This window comes from Opisthocomus hoazin, chromosome 4 (assembly GCF_030867145.1).
Source record: "Opisthocomus hoazin isolate bOpiHoa1 chromosome 4, bOpiHoa1.hap1, whole genome shotgun sequence".
Lineage (NCBI taxonomy): Eukaryota > Metazoa > Chordata > Aves > Opisthocomiformes > Opisthocomidae > Opisthocomus > Opisthocomus hoazin.
This window is the reverse complement of record NC_134417.1, coordinates 70581532-70605154: the sequence shown is the minus strand read 5'-3', so window position 1 is coordinate 70605154 and position 23623 is coordinate 70581532. Positions and strand designations below refer to the sequence as shown.

General features: G+C 42.6%; 2 protein-coding genes across 3 annotated transcripts in view; one reads left to right on the top strand and one right to left on the bottom strand.

The window, feature by feature from the left end:
• Positions 1-164: 164 nt before the first annotated feature.
• OLAH (oleoyl-ACP hydrolase) lies at positions 165-21987 on the bottom strand. Of its 2 annotated transcripts, none has more exons than XM_075419421.1 (7): positions 21705-21987; positions 5861-5992; positions 4096-4234; positions 3392-3491; positions 2204-2379; positions 707-792; positions 165-474 (listed from the first exon to the last, which is right to left on the bottom strand). In XM_075419421.1, exons 2-7 carry the CDS (start codon positions 5988-5990, stop codon positions 341-343), a joined length of 765 nt encoding a protein of 254 aa, XP_075275536.1. In that variant the 5' UTR covers positions 5991-5992; positions 21705-21987; the 3' UTR covers positions 165-340. The 2 variants fall into 2 exon arrangements, with proteins under 2 accessions (XP_075275536.1, XP_075275537.1); XM_075419422.1 differs by lacking the exon at positions 21705-21987 and adding an exon at positions 8045-8131.
• Positions 21510-23623, top strand: part of CROT (carnitine O-octanoyltransferase) — a 21081-nt gene continuing 18967 nt past the window's right edge. Inside the window, exons 1-2 of the mRNA XM_075419420.1 lie at positions 21510-21594; positions 22291-22414. Of these exons, the coding sequence (XP_075275535.1) occupies positions 22300-22414 (115 nt within the window). The 5' untranslated portion in view covers positions 21510-21594; positions 22291-22299. The remainder of the gene's footprint in view (positions 21595-22290; positions 22415-23623) is intronic.

Genomic DNA, 23623 nt, shown 5'->3' with positions numbered 1-23623 from the left:
TAAATTATATTTAGCATTTTTACAGGAGCACACAAACAGAGAAGCTCTGAAAGTAAAATAACATAGCTGTCATTTTTTGTAAATGAGGTTATGGAATGAAGTGAAGGGTTTGTGCACATGCAAGATGAGAAGGGGGAAAGATGGAAACTTTTTTATTTTTAAAACACAAAGCCAATGTTTATTTTCAAAAAAATCAGAAAAACTCCCCCTTTTAAAGGATTACAATAAAGATCTTGAGGAACAGTACAACTCTTAGGCATAACTACATGCAATTGTACAGAAAGAATGAAGTGCTGTGGACTAATCTTACACCTTCTGCCATTAAAACAGAGAGAAATACTCATGGACCAGCATTTTCTATACATCTTGTTATGTGGTTTGTCAAGAAAATTTCATTAGAGGGTTCCAACAGATAAAAGTGACCTCCAGGAAGCTTGTAAAAGGAAGTATCTCCACTTGTTAGATCATGCCAGGCTGAAAAAGATATTTAAAGTGTCAGAGAGATGTCAACTATTGTGGTCATTTTACATAACTATTTCAAAGTTATTATTTAATAATTATTTTAAATAATTCATACATTGGTACTGTTCTGTTGATTTGTTTCATTTAAGAAGGAGATAAAAGACTCTAGAAAACTCTTCATTAACTGATTTGATGCAACAGTAAACTGAGTAAGTATAAGAGGAAAACCATTTAAGCAAAGTACCGTCTAAGTCATGTGGTTTATCTTCAGACCCTTCAAAGCAGGTGATATCACAAGACAAGGGGATATACCTTTCTTCCTTCTCAAATCTGTGAACAGAAGAAGTAGTAAAAAAACTTTCCGTAAGGTACCTATATTTGGGGTTTGCTTCCACACAGAAAATAGCTTTTTCTTTCTCCTTCAAAACATAACAAACTTCAGGAATTAGACTGTGCAGAACATCAGGAGAAGAAATTACTGTATCTGTAAGATTCTTAGCTCCTTACCCTACTGCAATCAGGTCTAGAATTTTAAAGAAATAATGACCCAAGAGTTAGGAAAAAAAGAGCTTCAACCTGCAATAAAAAATCTCACATACAATAAATGATTATGTTGTCTGCTTATGTTCAAGTTCTAACATTTCAGGTCCTTGTCAGCGTCAGGTTCCTACGGCCAAAATGGGTCCCACATCTGAGACTGTCCTTGTCTTTGCCAGGGTAAGAAACCTTGACCACTCAGCTGCGTGAGCTGTTGTGGGACGTCCAGCGGGGACAGCAGTCAGGGCAGGAGCAGCCGGTCGCTCTCTGGATGCCTAGAATATAGGGCTGCTTCGCTTCTGGCTAGGCGAGGGGGCCTGGGGTCACGAGGCTGAATGCAGCGGTCCTGAAGCATGACCAGTTGAGCTTATTACCCTCAGAAAACAACAAAAGATGCGAGAATATTCCTTTTAGTGGGAAGTGATCGTGCCCCTGTACTCGGCACTGGTGAGGCTGCTCCTCGAGTACTGTGTTCAGTTTTGGGCCCCTCTACAAGAAAGACATTGAGGTGCTGGAGCAGGTCCAAAGCAGAGCAACGAGGCTGGTGAAGAGTCTACAGCACAAATCTTAGGAGGAGCAGCTGAGGGAACTGGGATTGATTAGTTCGGAGAAGAGGAGGCTGAGGGAAGACCTTACCACTCTCTACAACTACCTGAAAGGAGGTTGTAGTGAGGCAGGTGTTGGTCTCTTCTCCCAGGTAACCAGCGATAGGATGAGAGGCAATGGCCTCAAGCTGCATCAGGGGAGGTTTAGATTGGATTGTAGGAAAAATTTCTTCACTGAAAGAGTTATGAAGTATTGGAACAGGCTGCCCAGGAAAGTGGTGGAGTCACCATCCCTGGAGATGTTCAAAAAACGTGTAGATGTGGCAGTTCAGGACATGGTTTAGCAGGCATGGTGGTGTTGGGTTGATGGTTGGACTTGATGATCTTAGAGGTCTTTTCCAACCTTTATGATTCTATGACATGTTCGCTACTCTAATGATAGGTTGCTACAGTAAGCAGTGTTTTCATCTAGGGCTTAAATACTAGAATATAAATGGAAAAACACACAAAGGAGAAAACTGTGTTTACTGTTTCTTATTCTTTTTATAACAGAAAAGAGAACAAATTACAGAGAAAGAAAAAAGAAAACCTGAAATGATCAGACAGAAGAAAAACTGTAAAATACAAAAATAAATATAATACAAAATTGTAAAACTTACGAAACTGTCTGAAGAACTCTGACATCTTCTCTGAAAGTAAGTATCAGGTGTTTCTTAATATCTTCATTTTGCAGATGCTCAGAAGGAGTTCCTCCTAAAATTTGTATATATGTAAGAATGTCTTCATCATCTGCATCATCTATGGGTACTTTTTTCGTGAGAAGAAATGCTTCAGACTGTCAGCACCAGACAAAACAGAGCAGGTGTTGTATATAATATACTTTAAATAATATTTTCATTAAGAATTGCTTTAGTAAGAAAGTACAATGATTCTCTGTCTCCAAAATAGAATAGTTTAACATCCACAGAGAATACTTCTTGGAAAGGGTTAGTAGACTGCTTTTGCTGAAAAGACAGATTATGAGTGAGCCAAGTACCCTCAAGGTCTGAAACTTCCACAGACAAATAACCATTAATTTAATTTTGTTCAAAGTTTGACTCTTACTATTGAAATACAACTAATAATTGATTTAAGAGAAAGACAAGCCTAGCAGTGGACACAAATCTGATTAATTTAGGACTGGAGAAACCAACTGATTATGGAAATTTGCAGGGATAATAATGGCTTCCATGAAGTGCTAGCTCGTACTCAGGATTGCCAAGAAGCCCCAGAAACAGAACAGAAATAGCAAATGATGACTGAGGACAGGAAGGCTGGGGAAAAGCAACCTGACTGTTGTTTTCCTGAGAAAGACTAGCAGAACCACCAGAACCTCAAAAGGAATGAAGGACAGTTTAAAAAGGCAACAAAGAATGAGGAGGGAAAGAAAGAAGCGGACAAACGTATTGAGGGCTGGTGCAGGAGGTTTGTGAAAAACTAGGTTAAGACAGTTATTTCGCATGTTACAGAGTAGGGAGTAGCACTTCATATTTTGTTTTGATTACTTTTTAGTATTAAGCCAAAGACCATAGTAGATAATACAGTATTCAAAAAAGGTAGCATTAGCTTAAGAAGACTGTTTTCCCTAGGCTAAGCTTAGCAGCAGTGCATATTCTGTAACGTGAGATTCTCTGTCTGCCTCAGAATTAATTTCCTCTAAGAAAACTGAATATTTTTCTGCATGCATTCAGAAGCAATGTTTGTTTTGTAGTAAAGCCACTCTGCATACCATAATGTAAAATGTTATTTTTACTCTTGGTAGCGAATACACTGTTTTGTTTCGTACTATTAATGATTCGGTAACTTACGTTTGGGGCATGTGCCCCTGATACAAAAAGATGGATCGGCTCTAGTCCATACTTTTCTTTCAAGTGTAACGCAACTGCTAAACTAATATAAGATCCAAAACTGCAGTGAAAAGAGAAATTAAAGCAAAGTAAGGAAAAACAGATGTAAAAACTGGAAAATGTAAACCTAATTTGAATTTCAGTGCTAACAAGCTATCTTGAACAGTTACTAAAACCACGTATGACATGTAAATTATAGTGATATTAGCTAGTTGACATGAAGTGTATTCCTATACAGTCTAGTTTTACAAATCAGACCTTTTTTTAATCTTTCTTTTAGTAGTCTCCTGAATTTGCAGTAAGAACAGTTATTTTGAATACTTGGGACTAAGTGATCTTCAAAATCTATGTGTTTTATGAATGGTTCACCCCCTGCATTCATATAGAGTAAGCACTGACACAAATATTAACAATAAATATGATTATAATTTATCAGTGTAAAAAAACCCAAATCACAACACTGCCATTTTTAGAAGACATTGTGCCTGAAATAAGTAAATAACCAGAGTCTTTGAGATCTATAGCATGTTTTAGGATGACCTGACAGAGGATGTTTGCAGAAGTGTATTTTCCTAAAGTTTTTGCAAATAAAGGCAAGTAACTATCTACTTCTACAGTTCAGAGATAAAGCTCCTTCACCAGGGTATCTAAAAATGTATTTTTACCTGTGACCAAAAAATGCAAATGGTTTTTCTTGCAGTTCTTCTAACAAAGCACTTGTAACTTCATTAACTATGGTTGTCATGTCTTTTGCAAAAGGCTCCTTAAGACGAGATTCTCTGCCAGGAAGCCTTACAGAGGACACTGCGGAAGAGGTAGAGGAAAGGAGAGAAAAGAATTATAGTTATTTCAAATAGAAACAGTAAAAATAATTTTAGTTAAGTTTTTTGCAGAATATATAGATTTTTTAAATTAATCCTTCTTACAGCTGATACAGTGTATTTGCTATTGCTACTACTGTCTTGTAAACCTGTGAGCGATTAGGTTTTCATCCCTTCCTTTGCTCAGAAATGTTGCCTCTCCAATTGATCCGATTCATAAATGCCTTGGGTCAGAAATCCACAAGGTCCTGATCTCAGCTGAGGTTTCAAAGCAATTTTATTACTATTAGTATTAATAACAACCACAAATTCATTAATTTCAATAATAGTAAGTTTGAGGCTTGTGTAAAATATATCCTTTCAAGGGCAGCCTTAGAAAGTTAAACTAGATAGAATCGTACAGTCCCTGTTTTCTTCTTTGCAGGCTCTTCAGCACTGCACATAGTAAAACGTGTGATCATAGTATAGATTGATGGCAATTTATATTTGTGTGGAAGAACAGATTACATGCTTTTATTATATTCCTTTCAAAACTGGGGATTTTCCTCTACTGTTTAGAGAAATTAAGGAATGAATAGATCAGAAGAAAATGTTGATTTTTCTAAATCTCTTTGACATTATGCACACTGCCAAACTTTTACTGAAGGGGTCAGATGCAAAGTATTTTAGAAGAGAGAGAATAAACCATTACCTAATACCATAGATAGCAGTACAGAAATGTTTGCATCTTCTGTGCTTCCTTTCTGCACAAAACATGTCTGAAAGAGCATGCTGCACCCTGATTTTATTCATCTGTGTCTGCAGTTGCTCCTAGGCCATTTCCGTAGTAACTTTGTTAGAAGTAGTTCCAGTGGACAATAGCTTTTTTTTTTTTGCCTTTTTTTTTTAATTTCAAGGAAAATTTGATATGACTTGCGCAACTGTTTACAGAAAGCATACAAGCATTTAGAGGACTGGTACAATTGCAATGGCAATGCTCTCTATAAATATTAAATTATTTTTTTCCTTTGTGGAAGGTCTGGAAAATGGCCTTGGTTCCTCCTCAAATAGTTCAGCAATGGATCTTTTTAGTGCTGATATAGCCTGATAGCAATGAGAATTACTTCACACTGCAACTAAATGTCATTTCACTGTTATAAATCTATAGTTTAAGCTTCACTTTTGATACAAGGAGTGCAAAACCATGCAAACACTCTGGATAATGGAAATAGATTCTATGAAGTCTCTCAACATTAAAAATGGTTCATATCTTCACTGTTAACCTTGCTGATGCTTTTTTTTAACATATTAACCATATATCAGTGTACAGCTGTTTCTGAACCGTACCAGTAGATTCTGAAGCAGTCAAGCATACTATAGTCTTGTGAAATTTAGCTCTGACGATGTAACTTTTTAACCTAGTCAAATACAATTTGATCCACAGTGGTACAGAAACATAGTAAACTCAGTACTCTAATGGAAATGCTAATTCCTAGTGGATCCTTTCTGGATAAGATCCATTGGAAAAAGATTGGAGTGCTCTCTAGAACATTATGTTCCATTCAAAAAATTTGGCTGCTGTGTATTTCAGACTTGCTTAAGTTCTGCTTTAACTACACAAATGACTCACCTTCAATTGAGCTGCTGAAGAGTTTGCCCCATTTAGAAAGTTGAGAAGTTCCACCTCCAGCCCACGGAAAGCAAATCAGCCTACAGAGAGCATCTGGCCTTTTGTATAGACAAGAAACCACCTTCTCCATTCCTAAAAAAACCCAAGAAAACAACACAGCATTCTAGAACAACACTCTTCAGGTATAGGAAAATTAAGAGTGAATCAAGTCTAACTGAAACAATGGGCTGCAATATTTTCTGTCATCAGAACTGCTCGTGCTACAACAACAATCTGTTAGGTACGAGATAACCTTTGTGCAACAGTGGGAACCAGTTCTGCTTTTACAAATGGTGATGGAATAGTATTTGGCAATACCCACTCCTATTTGAGTCACTGGCCACAAAGAACAAGCAGCAAAATAAATCAATATGGGAGTTGAGGACGACCATTTAAAAATACAGGCTTTTAGAAAATACACCAAAAATATAAAGTTCATCTAAGGATCTAGAAAACATAAGGACCACCTAGTTCAGTATTCTCTCTACTACAGTGGTAAAATGGATGTCTAGGGAACAGCTGGATGCAGCTTCTTTGTATATAGGAAATATATATGAATTTCCCTTTCATGTCTTTATCCACTTATCAAATTAAAACAGTTGGCATCTACGACACCCTCTTGCAATGAGTTGCACAGCTCTGTTGCATACAGAGTGATCTCCTTTTTTGTTTTTAATCCAACTCCTACAACTTCATTTGATGCCCACGGGTTAGTATGGTAAAGAAAGTAAGTGGTGCCTCTCTCAGGATTTGCCACTGAGCGTTTCTGAGATCTTCCGTCATGTCATCTCTGCCCTCAGTCAGCTCTTGTTCCTGAATGAAAAGGCCTGGCTTGTGTAGGTGTCCCTCATATGGAAGTGCTTCCATACTCATGACCATCATCATTGCCCATCTCTGGGCTTTTTCTAATTTTGTTATATTCTTTTTGAGACAGCAGAGTAACCAAAGCCAGATTCAGCTTTATCACAGCAGCTTTAGTATTTTTGTTTGCTGCCTGACAGAAGTAACAGCTGAAGGAAGATTTGTAACTACTCCTTCCTTCTTGCTGAGAAGGAAAAACAGCATCAAAGATGCCAACTGCATTGTCTTTAGCATCAGATGCTGTCTTTACTCTCTGAAGAAAAAGGAAATTCTCTACCATTTTTCTTCTTCTTTCCTGATTTTCTTGTCCTTTCAGTCTTGCTGATTAGATTTGTGGACATAAGCACTGAGATGACACCCTACTACTGACAGCATATCAGGCTGTGTCCTATCAAAAGAACCTGGGAACACCACGTGCAACAGGAAATACCTAGTAAAGACAAACTAATTAGAAGCAAGAGTGATACAGAATTAAAAAAAAATGTTTTCTGCAACCATTGAAATAAACTCACACGTTCGTTTTAAAAACACTGAAAAAAAAGTAATTAGGGCATAACAAGCAGCAAAATTCCACTTCCAAAATGCTGCAAAACATTATGGGTATTATTTCTTGCTTTGAATATAGCTCAGTACATGCAAGGGCTGATTCATCATAAAATACACCTACATGCCTACATGCTTTTACCTGCACAAAAAGTTTGAGAATTGCAGCCAGATCAGAATAGGCAGCAATTTACACCTGCTTTAAAACTATGTAATGCAAGCAAGACAGAAGAAAAGCTACTCAGATGTTGCTGTGGTAATTTCGTGATTTTCACATATGTTTAAACTGGAAAGTTTGCCGACATTTGTTAAGAATAACTTCAAAGAAACTGTAAGAAGAGCAAGCCAAAAAACATGTATCAAAAATCACTGGGCAGACAATGTGAGCTTAAAAATAGCTGAAAGATAGTGGAACCAGTGCTGCAGAAGACATAATTGCTCTGGTAGATTCATTTAGCTTCTGTACCATTCGTCCCATTTACACAGTCACTTTTTCCACAAAAAGACACAAAACCTCCAAACATTTCTGAAACCAATGTTTTAACTTGACAGTCAAATAAGGAAAGAAAAATCTTTTATCAAACTGATTCCAAAGGTGATACAAAAATTTCAGGCATGAGAAAGCACATTTAGCCAAAGCCCTTAAATTATTTAAAGATACATTACTGGTCACTGAGAAACTTTCACACTACTCATACAGGCTTATCCCATCACCGTCCAGCTTACGTTAGATGCAAATACCTGAACAGTCGGGAAGACCACCAGTGCTAGGGAATGACAGCCCAAGGACGGATCCACTTCTCAGCGCTGCCCCGCAAGGAGCCAAAATCAGGATTTGTGTGTACCAGCAGACAGGGGAGCAAAGCCAGCCTTGCAGGAGAGGAGGGGATGTGCATCCAGGTGGCACAGCGCCTGCTTTTAAATCTTTTCTAGGGTTAAGGGGAGGAGCTCACACCACGGCAAAAGGCAGGGGACTGAGGCACACAGCATCCCCAAAGGGAGACAGAAGCATCATGTGTTAGATGTGACACACAGCGTTTGGCAGCAATACAAGGAAGGCGCGCCGCAGTGATCCCAGTGATTTGAAAAGCACAGGTTAACGTGCCAACAGCAGTGCAGAAGTTGTAGCAGTTCTAATACATGGAGGCCCACAACCTCAGTGAAGAAAAAGCCTGCATAAAGTAACCAAGAAGAGCCAGCCTTTTGTAAGAATGATACTCAAAAGTACAGTGCTCACACCTCTGCTGGACAGTTTTGTAGGGGTCTGAAAATGTTAATGTAGAAGACCATTACCTGATTTGAATAAAACACTCCTTTTGGTTAGTAGGCCAGTTGTAACTTCTACAAGCTGGAAGACAGAGCGGTGCATGGACAACACACTGTGGTGACATACGATGGTTTTATATTAGCTACCATGTTATGCTCCTGGTCACCACATGCTATCCGCAACCTAAAAACACCAGTGTGTTCTGTAACTGCATTTGTCATACTGGAAGACTGGCTTTTTTTTGCTTTCTCTTTTTAGTGTTACTCTACCAAAATGATCAGTAACAATAATAACAAAGTAAAAATATTCAAAAGCAGTGACCAAAACTAAGGAACCTGAGTGCCAAAATGGGTTCTGATGCTTAACTTGAGACACACAAGCTGGACTACTTTGTGGGTTTCACTTTATTCTTCATTCTTCTAAATTTCTCTTCAGCATTTTGAGGAAACTAAAAAATCTGTGGTGTGAAGAGAAGGGCTTGCCTGTTGACCTAGCCAGTCAGTAAACAGCAGTCCTTTCCTGAACGAGGTCTGCAGTCTTCTACTCACTTCTGATTTCTGCTTTCCCAGGGAACCCTAAACCAACCCTTTTGACTGCAGCAGTTTCCATGGGAAGGCATGGGCTTTGCAGTGAACACTGGTCACAGGCCCTGCAGCTGCCACTTCCAAATGGCAAAAGTGGAAACTGTTGCTAAGGCTCCTTTCACAGTACTTTTATGTTGTAATTATTATCAAGTAAGATGAGGCACACCTATGTTTGGAAGGTGCACAGTTTTAAAGCAGCTTATATTGGCTAGTCCTGACATGTACTGTTATGCTCAACACTGCTTGTCCATGTGATGTATCTGCTCTCAGAGATACTGGATTATAAGGTACAATTTATAACAAAGCACGTAATATTCTGTATTTATTCCTACCTCAAATTGTGCCAACTGTAAAATCTGACACCCAGTGTTAATATTATGAAAACCAGATGTTGTAAACATTCGGCCCACTAATAATGTTTGCAAAAGTAATAAACTACTACTGGTAACAATTATTTCCTAACTAAGGCTGAAAATAAAATAGGTTAAGAATAAGATTTTGAAAGCATAGCATTAATCAAATAGCATGATATTTCCTTAAAGATACTGAAATAATAAATTGCGTTGGTTGGGGCTTTTTGCCTTCTAAATTTTTTCTTGGTATCAAAGAACTAGAAATTTATTGGTTTTCATATGAAAAATTAATATTTTCACAAATTAAGTAGTTCCAGGAGATGCCACTCTCAACCAAAATTATGTCTGCTTTTTCCAGGGCTGAAGGTAAAAGAGGGCTCTACAGAACTAACTTTGCCAACACTGTAATAGTATAAAATAGACTAGACTAGACTAGAATGTTTCTGTTGGAAGGGACCAACAATGACCATCCAAGTCCAACTGCCTGACCAGTTCAGGGCTGACCAAGTTAAAGCATGGTATTCAGGGCATTGTCCAAATGCCTCTTAAACACTGACAGGCCTGGAGCATCAACCACCCCCCTAGGAAGCCTGTTCCAGTGTTTGACCACCCTCTCGGTAAAGAAAGGCTTCTTAATGTCCAGTGTAAACCTCCCCTGGTGCAGCTTTGAACCATTCCCACATGCCTATGCCTGGATCCCAGGGAGAAGAGCTCAGCACCTCCCTCTCTGCTTCCTCTCCTCAGGAAGCTGCAGAGAGCAATGAGGTCATCCCTCAGCCTGCTCTTCTCCAAACCGGACAACCCCAAAGTGCTTAGCTGCTCCTCACAGGACATGCCTTCCAGCCCTTTTACCAGCTCCCTTGCCCTCCTCTGGATGCATTCAAGGGCCTTCACATCCTTCTTCAATTGTGGGGCCCAGAACTGCACACAGTATTCAGGGTGAGGCTGCACCAACACTGAATGGTCACTTCTTGGGACCGTCTGGTTGTGCTGTGTTTGATGCACCCCAGGATGTGGTTTGCTGGCTTCCAGGGCACACTGCTGGCTCCTGTTGAGCCTGCTGCCAACCAACACCCCCAGACCGCTTTCTGCAGGGCTGCTCTCCAGCCACTCCTCTCCCAATTTATACTTGTGCCCAGCGTTACTCCATCCTAGGTGCAGAATGTGGCATTTTGACTTGTTAAATTTCATCCCAGTAATCACAGCCCAATGCTCTAATACATCTGCAAGGCCTCTTGTCCCTCAAGAGAGTCAACAGCACCTCCCAGTTTGGTATCATCAGCAAACTTGCTAATGGTGCATTCCACTCCTGCATCCAGATTGTTCAGAAATATATTGAACAGAACTGGACCTGGAATTGAGCCCTGAGGAACACCACTGGTGACCAGCTGCCAGGCAGATGTAGCCCAGTTCACTAAAACCCTTTGAGCTCTGCCCTTCAGCCAGTTCTTCACCCAGTGTACCATGAACCTGCTCATCTCACAATTGGACAACTTGTCCAGAAGGATGCTGTGAAGGACAGTATCCAAAGCCTTACTAAAATCCAAAAAAACTACATCCACTGCCTTTCCTTCATCATCTAGGTGGGTGACCTTACCATAGAAGGAGATAGAATCATAGAATCATAGGTTGGAAAAGACCTCTAAGATCATCAAGTCCAACCGTCAACCCGACACCACCATGCCTACTAAACCATATCCCGAAGTGCCACATCTACACGTTTTTTTAACACCTCCAGGGATCGTGACTCCACCACCTCCCTGGGAAGCCTGTTCCAATGCCTGACCACTCTTTCAGGAAAGAAATTTTTCCGAATATATAATCTAAACCTCCCCTGACACAACTTAAGGCCATTTCCTCTTGTCTTGTTACTTGGGAGAAGAGACCAACACCCGCCTCACTACAACCTCCTTTCAGATAGTTGTAGAGAGCAATAAGGTCCCCTCTCAGCCTCCTCTTCTCCAGATTAAACAGCCCCAGTTGCCTCAGCCGCTCCTCCTAAGACTTGTTCTCTAGACCCCTCACCAGCTTTGTTGCCCTTCTCTGGACACACTCCAGCACCTCAATGTCCTTCTTGTAGTGAGGGGCCCAAAACTAAACACAGTACTCCAGGTGCAGCCTCACCAGTGCCGAGTACAGGGGCACGATCTCCTCCCTACTCCTGCTGACACACTAGTCCTGACAGAAAACCAGGATGCCGTTGGCCTTCTTGGCCACCTGGGCACACTGCTGACTCATGTTCAGCCAGCTGTTGACCAACACCCCAAGACCCTTTTCTGCCAGGCAGCTTTCCAGCCACTCTTCCCCAAGCCTGTAGCATTGCATGGGGTTGTTGTGACCCAAGTGCAGGACCCGGCACTTGGCCTTGTTGAACCTCATACAGTTGGCCTTGGCCCATCGATCCAGCCTGTCCAGATCCCTATGCAGAACCTTCCTACCCTCAAGCAGGTTGACACTCCCACCCAACTTGGTGTCATCTGCAAACTTACTGAGGGAGCACTCAATCCCCTCATCCAGATCATTGATAAAGATGTTAAACAAGTCTAGGAGGGCATCTTTCCTAGTTGGCTCACTGAGTATAACAAGAAGTTATCATCTCCTACAAACTTCAAGAATTTCCAAGACCTACTCATCATAGCAGAATGATATTTCCAGTTGATGTCTGGGAAGTTGAAATCTCCCATAAGGACAAAGGCTGCTGATCCTGAAATTTCTCCCCATTGCCTATAGAATAACTCATCAGTACTTACATCCTAGCTGGGTGATTGGTACTAGACACCCACTAGAACATCTCCTTTGTTTTCCATCCCCCTAATCCTCACCCAGAGGCTCTCAACCACATCATCACTAACTGTAAGGGCTGTGCAATCAAACCTGTACCTTACATATAGTGCAACACCTTCACCTCGCATGCTTGGACAGCCTGTAGCCTGCCATCCCAGCACGTCAGTCATGGGACTCATTCCACCAAGTCTCACTGATGCAAATGCTCTGGGAGCTAAGCAACACTTCCAGTTCACCCTGTTTATTTCTCATACTGCATGTATTGGTGTACAAGCATTTCAGATATGCTCCTGAGTCCTCCGTGCTCCCAGGAGCAGTGTAAATGTTCCCACTTGCCACCCTCAGATGATGCCATGCTAACCCTTGGCTTACCTGTTGCAATCCTGTTGTTATCCTCTTCCCCACGTCGATTCTAGTTCAAAGCTCTCTTGATCAGTCCTGCCACTTGCCCCCAAAGACACGTTTCCCCCTTGGGACAGGTAGATCCCATCAGGCCTCAGCATACCTTGTCTCCCAAAGGCTCTTCCACGGTTTAAAAACCCAAAGTTTTGGCATAGGCACCAGTCCTGGAGCCAAGTATTGATATCTGAGGCTTGCCTGTTTCTTCCAAAGTCTCCCCTCATCACTGGGAGGATTGAGGAAAACACTACCTGCGCTCCCAAATTTTTTAGCTTTCCTCCCAGAGCTCTGAAATCTCTTTTGATTGACCTCATACTTTTTCTTGTGACATCATTTGTACCCCTGTGAAAGAGCAGGAATTGATAGTAGTCTGAAGGTTCTACTAGGCTCTTCAGTCTTGTGGTAATGTCCTAATTCAGGCCCCAAGGAGGCAGCAAACTTCCCTGAAAAGAGAGTCTGGTCTGCAAATGGGTGCTTCTGTTCTGCACAGGAGGGAATCACCAGTGACCATCGCTCACCACTGTTTCTTCTCGGTGGTGGTCTTAACACAGGCTTTGTTGCGAGTGGTTGGTCTCTCTGACCTTGGCAAGGCTGCTTGTGCAGGTTCGTCCTCTACCTCATTATGCACTTCATCTGTTGTACCCAGGGCCTCGTACCTGTTCTGTAGAGGTATCTTAAAGGGCAACTAAGAAGGCAGGGAGGGATTTCTCTTACCACTCCATGCTGTAACCTTCTTCGATCCCTCCTTGTCCCTTGTGATGCTGCCTTCCTCCTGGTACAAAGCAGATCATGGACCTGCCTATGTAGTGGCCATGCTGAGTTGGCTTCCATGCATCACAGACGGCAGAGTATGGCTCCACTGATCAATCTCCCCCTCAGACTCTCAAACAGTCCTCAGAAGTTCCTCATCCTCAAAGATTTTTTAGCTGCTGCTTTATGGCAATTTCCAGATCCTTTTGGACCACAATACTAATACAAAAGGACCTAATGCTAAGTCAGGAAATCTCCTCATTCTCTAAAAACTGAAGCTTATCTTCTATCTATGGATGGTAACTGACAACATCTGCTATGCTATAAGCAGTGTGCACACTGAAATGCATGAAGTAAACTGTCACTTATAGCAATCTGCGAGATTAAAAGTTGGTGAAACACAGGATAACTAGTAAGTCTGATTCTTTCAGAAATGATAATTAATGCAAGAGTCATTTTTTATCCCGTAGTTATTAATACTGGCAACCCACTGATGTAATTCTTGTTTAAGAATAAAAACACTGTTGGGGCAGTTGCAATTCACTAACAGTGATTTAATGATGTGACTCATTTTGAGCAGTAAAATGGGCACATACAGATCCCTGAAGTAAAGCAACAAAGAAGCATGTGTTTCTCAGTTGCACACTTAAGACTTACAGAACTAAGTTGTATATGTTGCTTAACAAAGTTTCACTTTTAATATTGACAGTTATGAAACATTGGATTATATGTACTGTGAGCAGTTTAATTTGTTTTCTCTGCTGCCAGTCATTATTTATTGCCAATAATTATTTATTAACAAATCTGCACCATTTTTAGCACCTTTACTGCAACTATACTTTATTTCCTAGTCACTCAACTTCAAAGGATAAAAGTAAGGATACACTTAAATCTTTCTCTTAAAAATCACCACTAGCTGCTTATGTGGAGAGGCATACAATTAAGCAGTTCTCATGCCATCCAAAGGAAAGCAGTAGTAAGCCTCCTCTCTAAGACAGTATCAAGACAGAGACAGTCTTAAATGAATCAAAAATAGCCTCCACACCAATTCGTTATTACTTATAAGTATGGCCTCAGAGAATTATATGCAAGTAATAAAATATGAGTCACGCAGATGAAACACGGAGGGCAAAGCAGAATTTTCAGAAAGGAAGACTTCACAGATGCATTAGCAGGATCTCCTGGAGAGATATGGAAAGATGAGTGACACTAGACAGAGTATTGAAGAGATCTCACCTGAAATTCTGCCTACAGCATTGGTCAGGCTCTTCAAGAAAGGTGAGTTCAAACTGAATCAGATGCAGAGCATGGCTAGAAAAGAGAGCTTATGAAAGAGAACAAATTACTTCCTACAAATGCACTGGAAGACAAAGGTGTGGGAAGTGAGGACATTCCAAGTAATGGTTACAGATTGTCCATGAATTAACCATGGCTAAAAATAAGATTTTTAACCTCTGGACCCATCAGATTCTGGAACAACTTTCCAGAAAAGTTACCTGGTTTTCCTTGGGATGCTGTAATCAGTAGGAAAGTGAGTTGATTGTCAACCATGACTAGATCACGAGAGCAAATGTGCTGAGGGGCCTTGTGCTAAGACCTGTGGGTATTTTTCTTTGGTATCTTGATACCTTTCTCTTTGTTAAAGGGTTGAGTTCATTCAGTTGTTACCATCATTACCAGCTGCCGTCAGTAGTTATTGCTCCATGGCAATGGAGCAATTTTCCCAGCATCATAAATACACCTCATCTTCCCACTTGCCTTCCAGGTCTCATAGTCCTAAAGAAAACCATGGGACCAAAGGAGAATTCGATAACACATCTTTACACAAGTTAATGAGCAGCCTGTGCTGTAGGCATGAATTCACTGATAGACGGATATAACAAGATGGCCATAAAGCAAAGTCTGATCCTTCATGTCATCTTTGACCCATACTTGATACTTTCTTGGAACAATGGGTAGACACCCCCTCCTCAAAAAGGCAAAACCAGGGATTGTAAACTTTGCCTGATGTATTGGTGGGTCCAAAAATTGTATTGGTGGGTCCACAAATTGTTCCTCTGCTGAAGCATTTGGAAAAAGGAAATGGATTACGTATCAAGGCTCATCACAGAGTGTCCAGAGGGATATCCAGTGGGCAATCACAGTGGTTAGGATGCTTATGAAGTCCGAAGCTAGCAGAAGTAGTAAGGCAGCTATTTCTGCAATAGTGGTCACAAATTAAATCTAACTGTGTCACAAAATCTGTGGGGAAGGGAAGTATGGGGAGCAGAGAAGCTGCGTGGTCCAGAGAGTAACCTAAGACAAAGCTGTAACTGAGATGCAGATTTGTTGTCAGCTTTGTTTGATCTTGCTGACGATGAGAACAATCCTGCCCTTCGCAGCTTCCTGGAGCATAAATTTCTACCCCTGATCTTTTTGTCAACACTCGCAACTACAAAGCTATGTAGTAACAGCACATTGCTTATCAAGCTGAAAACTAATACTTATCCTCCAGGTTAGTTTTCACCTACATCAGTCAGCTGATCCCATACAGTATCATCCTCCTCCTGTTGATAAGGAAAGGAGCCTTCCACCTTTTTGCAAGCTTTGAGTCACTTAAACCAGCCGGAAAGGTGCATGCTGAGCCCCAAGGTCTGGATGTAAAAGACACATCTGTGCTAACCTAATGGAGCAATTCGGCCTTAAGAATAATTTTACAACTCTTACTGAAACAAAAAACCTGCAGAGACTGTCTTGCTGGTTTGAAAGACACATTCAGCTGATCTAATTTTCATTCAGAAAAAAAACACATATAAGCCACACATAAGAAAGAATTATTGAATAAATAAACTTCTTTGGCATATGTTCAGCTGAATTTGGATTTATTTGAAATCTAAGCATGTCTGGTTAGGGATATGTCTCTTTTTTTTCTTCTTTTTTACAAGACTGCAGTTCTAAAAAAAAAAAGATTATTTCTAAATTGCCTTTATCTTTCCACTACTTCCATCTATTGGCCTTATACCTAAGATCTGACTTAGACTCTATTACAATGAAGGATAGATAAGAATTCCTCTGCATAATTAAGATTTTCCCGGATTGTAAAGTTTTCAAGAGAAACAAGCTTTTATTTTACTACCTATAAATTTTAGGTTAGATATATGATCTGGTGAAGCAATGGTAATGGCAGACAAAATCTGCTTTAGAGTGTTCACAGTCAAAAAGAATGTTTCTTTGTTGAACTATTGGCAAAAAAGTGGCTCAGTGTGAGAAACAAAACTCCACTGAACTTTGTTTTAAGAAAATATTACCTGGGGGAGTGCATATTCTTTTATTTTCTTCATATTTAGAATAAGCTGAAAATAAAATTCTAGTTCTATAGAGAGCTGTATAAAAGATTAAAAGAGCAATCAGATAAATCACAGAATAATTTCAGTTGAAAGGGACCTCTAAATATCACATAGTCCAAGCCCTGCCTCATTGAGTTTTGACTGTCTCCAAGGATGGAGACTCCACAACCTCCCCAGACAACCTTGTTCCAGTGTTTGACCATGCGCACGGTGAGGATATTTTTCTGTCTAATCCCTTGTTGCTCCTTGTATCTGAAAGTCTTTTGTCTTTTTGCTGAGTACCTCCAAGAAGAGTCTGGCTCTACCTATCCTCTTCAAACTCTTCCATTAGGTAGGTGAAGACATTAATAAAATCCTCATTTAGCACTCTCCTCTTAAGACAAAACCATTTCTGTCAGCCTCTACTTGTACACCACCCACTCCAGTCACAATCACAGGGGCTCCTGCCACACTCACTTCAGTATTTCAACATCCTTCTAGTACAGCGGAATCCAAAATGGACACAGTTGTGGTGTATGTTAAGGGAGAAGTCGCTGCCCAAGCATTCACACACCATTCAAGGAGTCGCACACACACCACACGAGACTTTAAGACTCTGCAGAGAACGTAAAGTCAAAGGTAAAGAAACACTGAGTGCTTGCAGCACAGGGCTGTTTTGATATTTCCCAAATGAAAATATATTCTATAGCGCACAGTCCAGAAATCTATGAAACGAGTCTTTGTGAACTGCAGGAGTGTGGTATTTGCCTGTGGGCAGTCCAGGACCAGACAGACTTCTCAGATATCTAGGCACTTGTAAATCTTACATACTAGACACATCCCATTCACCCATCCATGGGTTAACAGCTTGCCTGCAGATTCTAGAAGCCAGGCAAAAAGCAACCCTATCCTCTGACGGCTGTCTACTCACTGAATTTAGATTTAAGGTAGTGCATTCACCAGCCCAGCAATGAGCGCAGACGTGGACTAGGGAGCCTGGGAGTCAAAAGATCCACTTCACTGGTAGGTGCAGAGTCTGCTGTCACAGCCACTGGATTGCTCACAGCCAGGCAGGCATCTGAGACACCCAGCTGGGAACGTGGAAGCCTAAACAAGTCACGGCATCCACAATTTAGTATCTGCAAACCTGTAATAACAGAGCTGGCAGGTGGTAGGACAGCTAGGCAACGTCATTCTCTACTGATTTTATCTTCACGACAGAAAGGGGGTTTGTGCAGCCTGTGGATACCAGGATGTCAGTGTCCTAAACATTGTGATCCAGCTGGAATTTCATATTTCTGCAGCTGCATCAGAACCTTACACATTACCACATCACACACATGCTTGTTCACATTCGTCATTCACATCATCATTAATAAAAGTAAAAAAATATGTATTTTCCAAGGTAGGTACTTGGGCTTTTTGGAAAGTAATAGGGTCACAAAAAGAGGTTGTCCAGTTAGAGAGAGAGCACATCTATAACATGCATTTTAAGATTCATTACAGGTTTTTTAGGACTATGGACTCATATCCCTAAAAGTTTTCCTACTCAGCGAAAAGCAGTGGTATGATCTTGCATTTAGGAGACAGAAAAATGAGTAAACCACAGGAAAAAAACTCTGTAGGAAACCATGTCTTAGTGGCTCCTGAGTTCAGGAAACTACTGGCCTTTGCTTCTTGAAAAATAAAGACTAAATTAATCTTTCATCATTATACGTAAACGCTGTAAAGTAATGGAGAAAAGTATGGAGTATACTCAACCTTTTTCTCCATTGGTCGTATTTTTCCCAGCAACGTATTCCTCATGGCGACATTTTTAGTAGATTATACACTAAATAGGTTAATGTCATTGCTAACATCTAAAAGCTGCTGCTGAAAAAAAACTATATATGTCTTTACCAACTGAAATTCTGTTCTCCAGAAATACCCATCCCTTTACTTAGACTTGAAAAAAATGTAGGAAAGAACATTTTTCTACGGAAGCAGAAACAGTCCTTTGTGGAAGACTTGCAGATGAAGTGCTCACAACATCACCAACACAAAATCTTTGAAATAAATGTTAAAGCCACACAACACGCATTCCCAGTTTCACTACCTGGACCTGCCAGGGTGTTGAAACTGCAAATATAAAGACCATGTGGATGCTTCGAAGGTGAACATGGAAAGATGCAACATAGCCTCCCCTCCTTTCTTACTGTTTCTGCTGTCAGCTGAGTTCTGCTATGGCACAGCTGCATAATATTTGCTCAGATTTTTGTGGAAATTGTTAAACTGAGAGAAAGAGCTATGAGGAAGTCCATAGAGCAGAGCCGCGAAATGTAAGAAAGGTGGAGCTGAGATAAAGGTAAAGACTGCTGAGATGGGGCCAGGCAGCAGCTCAAGGATCAAGAGGAAGGACATCAAAGTGGAAAGATTATAATATCTCAAGAGAAAAAAATTAGGTGGAAGATTGCAACATCAAGCACCTGCCACAGGGAGTAGTGAAAGCTGACCCTTTTCCATCTGACTAGCAAAGATTCTATAGCTGGTTAACATACTAATACTGATTTAGTAGATCATTAATCCTGTCTTTTCTGCCTGTTAACCACAAAGTAACTGCTTTACATATAACTGCACATAGAAAAAGGTGACTGAACAAAGTGGCCCAGGGAAGGAGAGACCATGAGACAGGTAATGGGAAACCATTCTGGCAGCAAAGGCATGTAGCAACAAGAACGCAACCAGAAGGTACCACCGCTGCAGACGGGAAGAGGAAAGAAGTCAAGGAATAAAGCCCTGTTTGCATAAGCTGTGAGTGATAACGCAGTTACAGCAACACTGACGTTTTGCTCTGAGCATGGCAGTTATGCCATAGAAAATATTTTAAAACTGATGCCAAGGCCACGAAGAAAGTGGAGAAAGGAGACAAGGTGGTCCCTGTTATGCCATCTTCTGTCCTTAATCTTCCTGCTCTAAAAATGTACAGATTTAGACAGTAATCTTTATTTTTAGGAACAGCAAAAGAGTAGGATTAAGTAGCAATTCAGCAGATGAACAGTTTATTTTATCTACTTTGCTTTCACAGCACCTATGCTAGGTGTGCTCCTATGCAAGTACTATAGTGACGAACAAGGCAAAAAAAACCCACCTTCCTATTTCTACCTCTACAGTCTGAACAGGGTATTAGAACGTCTTGATATCTAAGATGTGTGGAAGGAAAACTTTTGGCTAGGGCCCAACTTAGATAATGTCATAGCAATTCCCATAGCTACAACTAAAGACTTTACAGCAACATTTGAAAAAAAAACTTGCCATTTGTGACACAGAATATGAAATAGTAGTCTTTCTTATTTCCCAATTACCAATGCTTCAGTGGCAAGAATAACCAAGAGACTGAGGATTTCAAGTTTGATAGTGTTTTCTATCACATGCTGACTTTGCTACGCTCAAAGCTGGACTCATAGCTGTGAACTGAAACCTGCAGTAAACCTTAAATCCGCTTAGAAATAGCAACTGTTACTACAAATCCCTTGTTAAAATGCTTTTTTATTTTTTTAAAGGATCATATTATACCTTTGTTCCTTTACACAGGCTACTAATTAGATTTTTAGCTGAAGATGTGATTGCCCTTGATTTTAATCTCTGAGCTGCCTTTGGACCTACCTGGGAATCAGTGAGAAGGATCAAGCAAACATTTAGTATTAAAATACAATGTCTGACAGGAACTTTTGATGAAAGGGAGGGCCACAGGGATGTGAAGTCTACAGTCCCCACAAGGGAAGAAACAGTGAGCCATAGGAGGCTGCCGTCCTCATGTGGCCTATAGTAGCAAAGATATCTGGAGCTTCATACGGATGGAAGCGAGTGATAGGGACTGCAAACTGATGAGGGTTATACAGGGCTTCTGTAGAGGTCCTGAGTCTCTGCCTGGAGGCAGTGATGGTAGGCATCAGGCTACATCCTCAGCCCGGTCCAAACCTTCTACCTCATGTAGAGACTCTTGCACGATGCAGACAGCCATCAGGGCAGCAGACGGAGGTACATGTCAGGCTATGTCACATCCAGCTGCTTTTACTTACTGTCTCAGCTGCCAGTCTTTTGTCAGGGGCTCCTCAGAGCAGCCAGGTCCCCCAGTGGCACCGTGAGAGGGGGAAACCTCTGGGCTGAGCCATAGCTCCCCGCTGCACATCGCCCGCCTACGCCAAAGCGCAGTGACGGCGAGCGTCTCTGGAAGCAGACACTCCATGAACCACGGCAAGCGGGACTGGGCAGGCCTCACATTTCTTGCCCAGCAAAAGTGGTCCTTCACCACGCAGCGAAGCATCTGCTCCGGGACGTGATGACTGCTCCAGACCCCCCTCGGTCTCGCTGCTGGTGGTTTGAGCTCACCCCACTCCGGCCGGGCCGCAAGGCACGCCGCGTAGCCCCTCGCCCACCCGCCATTTTAACAAGGGGCACGGAAACCCACCGGTCTGGCCACAGAAACGTCCTCGCAGACTCCTGAGCTCTTCCCCCCCCCCAGAGCAGTGGGGCTGCTCACCCCGGGCCAGGTGCCCCCCCCGCGTCGAGCCCGCCGAGGCTCGCAGCCGGGCTCAGGCCCGCGAGGGACAGCAGGCGGGGACGCGGCCCTAACCCTCGCCGAGCCGGAGGAAAACCCTCAGCGCGACCCCGGCTGCCCTTTCTCCCCTCGCCCTTTCACTCAGGGCCGCCCGGAGCCCAACGCGCCGCCCGGCCTCCTGCTGCCCCGCCCCGGCCGAGGCGCGGCCCCGTCGGCCACCGCCTCCCCCGCCTTCCGGGCGCGCTTGGAAGTGGGGCAGAGGTGAAGGCAGCCGGGCGGGGAGCTGGCTGAGGCGGCGGCGGGCCCGCCAAGGTAAGCGGTGCCTGGCGGGGCGAGCGGCGACCTCCGCCCGCCTCTTTGCTCGGCCGGAGGGAGCGCGGCGGCGGGAGGCTCGGCTCGACTCGACTCGCCAGTCTCCTTACCCCGCGGCCCCGGCCCCGTGTCCCCGGGCCTCTCCGGGGCAGCTCCCCGGCGCGGGCCCTGAGCTCCCGTGAACACCGCTGCGGTGCGGCGGCGGCACCGGGCCCTGCTCGACGCCGTCCTGCCCCGGGCCGCCGTTCCGCCGGGCGGGGGGGGGCGGGGGCACGGCCGGGGCCGTTACTACCCCTGCGGGGGCCTCGGTGAGGGTCTGCGGGGGGCGGCGTTATGGCGGCCGCCAGCCGGGCGGGGCGCGGGGGATGGTTCCGCTTTCCCGTCTCGGTGGGTGTCCCGGGGCTGGCTGGCTTCTCCTTGGGAAAGAAGGCAGCAGGCCTGGAGCTGGTTGATCGCGACATACACGGAGAAAGCATCAGCAGCCGCCTGGTCGTGGTTTCCCCGCGGTGTGTGTGTGCCCGCTGTTGGTTCAGGCCAGCAAGAAGTGCTCGATCGTGGCGCTGTCGGGGGACGCCTCCCTGATCCCTGTCTTCTGTCGTGTAAATGGCTGGGGGGGGGAGGGGGGAGAGAAAACGGTGTGGGGAGGCACATCACCTCACTCGGGCTTCGTTACGAGTCTGTGGTGGTGTGCTGCAGATCTGCACCATGGAAAAGCAAGTGCTGGAGTCCTCTGAGGAGCGAACATTTCAGTACCAAGATTCACTGCCTTCCCTGCCGGTACCTCCTCTCGATGAATCTCTAAGTAAATACCTTGATGCAGGTAATGATTTAATTTTGTAATAGTAGTGTGGTGTGTGCTGTTGTAACCTGGCTAATCTGAAGACGTTTGCGAAATAGTTTGTAGAGGCAGCTTGTATCAATTCATGGAATTGGGGTGGAGATCCAGACAGGTTTAGAGTGCAGAAGGGTTTTTTCAGGTTCAAAATGGGAAACCAAGTGCCCAGAGCAACCTGAGTAAGAGTTTCCTTTTTATCCCTATTTGCCTTTCTTCATCGTGGAAGGGAATTGGGCAAGTCGGAAGATTAACTTTCTGGTTAGAGTTTTTCCCCCCGCTAAGGTTTTGGGTTGGGTCTATTCCCCGTCACCTGCACTACATCATAATAAAAGATGTTTCATCATCTACAAATGTCACTTTTTGTAACTACTCTGCTTGTTTATGACTGTGTTTGCCCAGGATCTTTGGAAAAAAACCCAGTTATTTCAAACTTCTTCACACTTAAGCATTCTTCTTTCCCACCAATACTGTTACTGTGCAGTAGTAGAAAAAGGCAGTGGTGGGCATTTTTGGGTAGTTTAACCTGGATAATTTCTGCCTTGAAATGTTGGCTGTCTAAAGAAGATCTCATAAGAGAAAAGTTTCTTAAAAATCATGTTTAACAACGTATTTCAACACATGTGTCTAGCTTTATTTATAAAGCAGAGACAACTGGTTAGTTCTTTATTATCATAGCAGGCATTGATATGTTGGGGATGACAAATATACATTACCTGGTATCTTGAGCTCACTTTCCTGTGTTTGTTTAATAATTTTCAGAAGGCAGAGTCATTGAGCTTTTTTTCTGGAACATCTGCTTTGTGTCTCATCATCTTACCTGTAACACAGGAATGCTAACAGAGTAAGACCTAGAGTTCTGACCTTAGGAGGAACACGTTGCACCAAAATTTCCCTTTCCCGAAACAAAAATCTTCAAGTTCACTCTGAGTTGCCTTTTATTCCTAGTATAGTGGAGAGGGCCCAGTAGGTGGTAATAGGTTTTCTTTGCTCGTTTTGATGCAGGATGTTGAAATGGTGGGTTTAGAGAAAAAATGTTCTGTCTGTATGCATGTCAAAAAAACATTTTGTTGCAGTTCAGGTGTGCCGCAATAGTAGGAAATCTGCAATAACAGAATTGCCCTTTAGCACTTAGTTTGGTAAACCCAGCTGGCTCTCCAAGATGACAACTAACTCTCTCATGGAGTGATAAAATCT

Excerpts from the sequence above, each read along its gene's own strand:
- OLAH (XM_075419421.1), bottom strand. The coding sequence starts at position 5,990 with ATGGAGAAGGTGGTTTCTTGTCTATACAAAAGGCCAGATGCTCTCTGT. Across the intron at positions 2,380-3,391 it reads CAGGGGCACATGCCCCAAAC|TCTGAAGCATTTCTTCTCAC; the intron begins GTAAGTTACCGA and ends TGGTGCTGACAG. Across the intron at positions 475-706 it reads TAAACCACATGACTTAGACG|CCTGGCATGATCTAACAAGT; the intron begins GTACTTTGCTTA and ends TATCTTTTTCAG.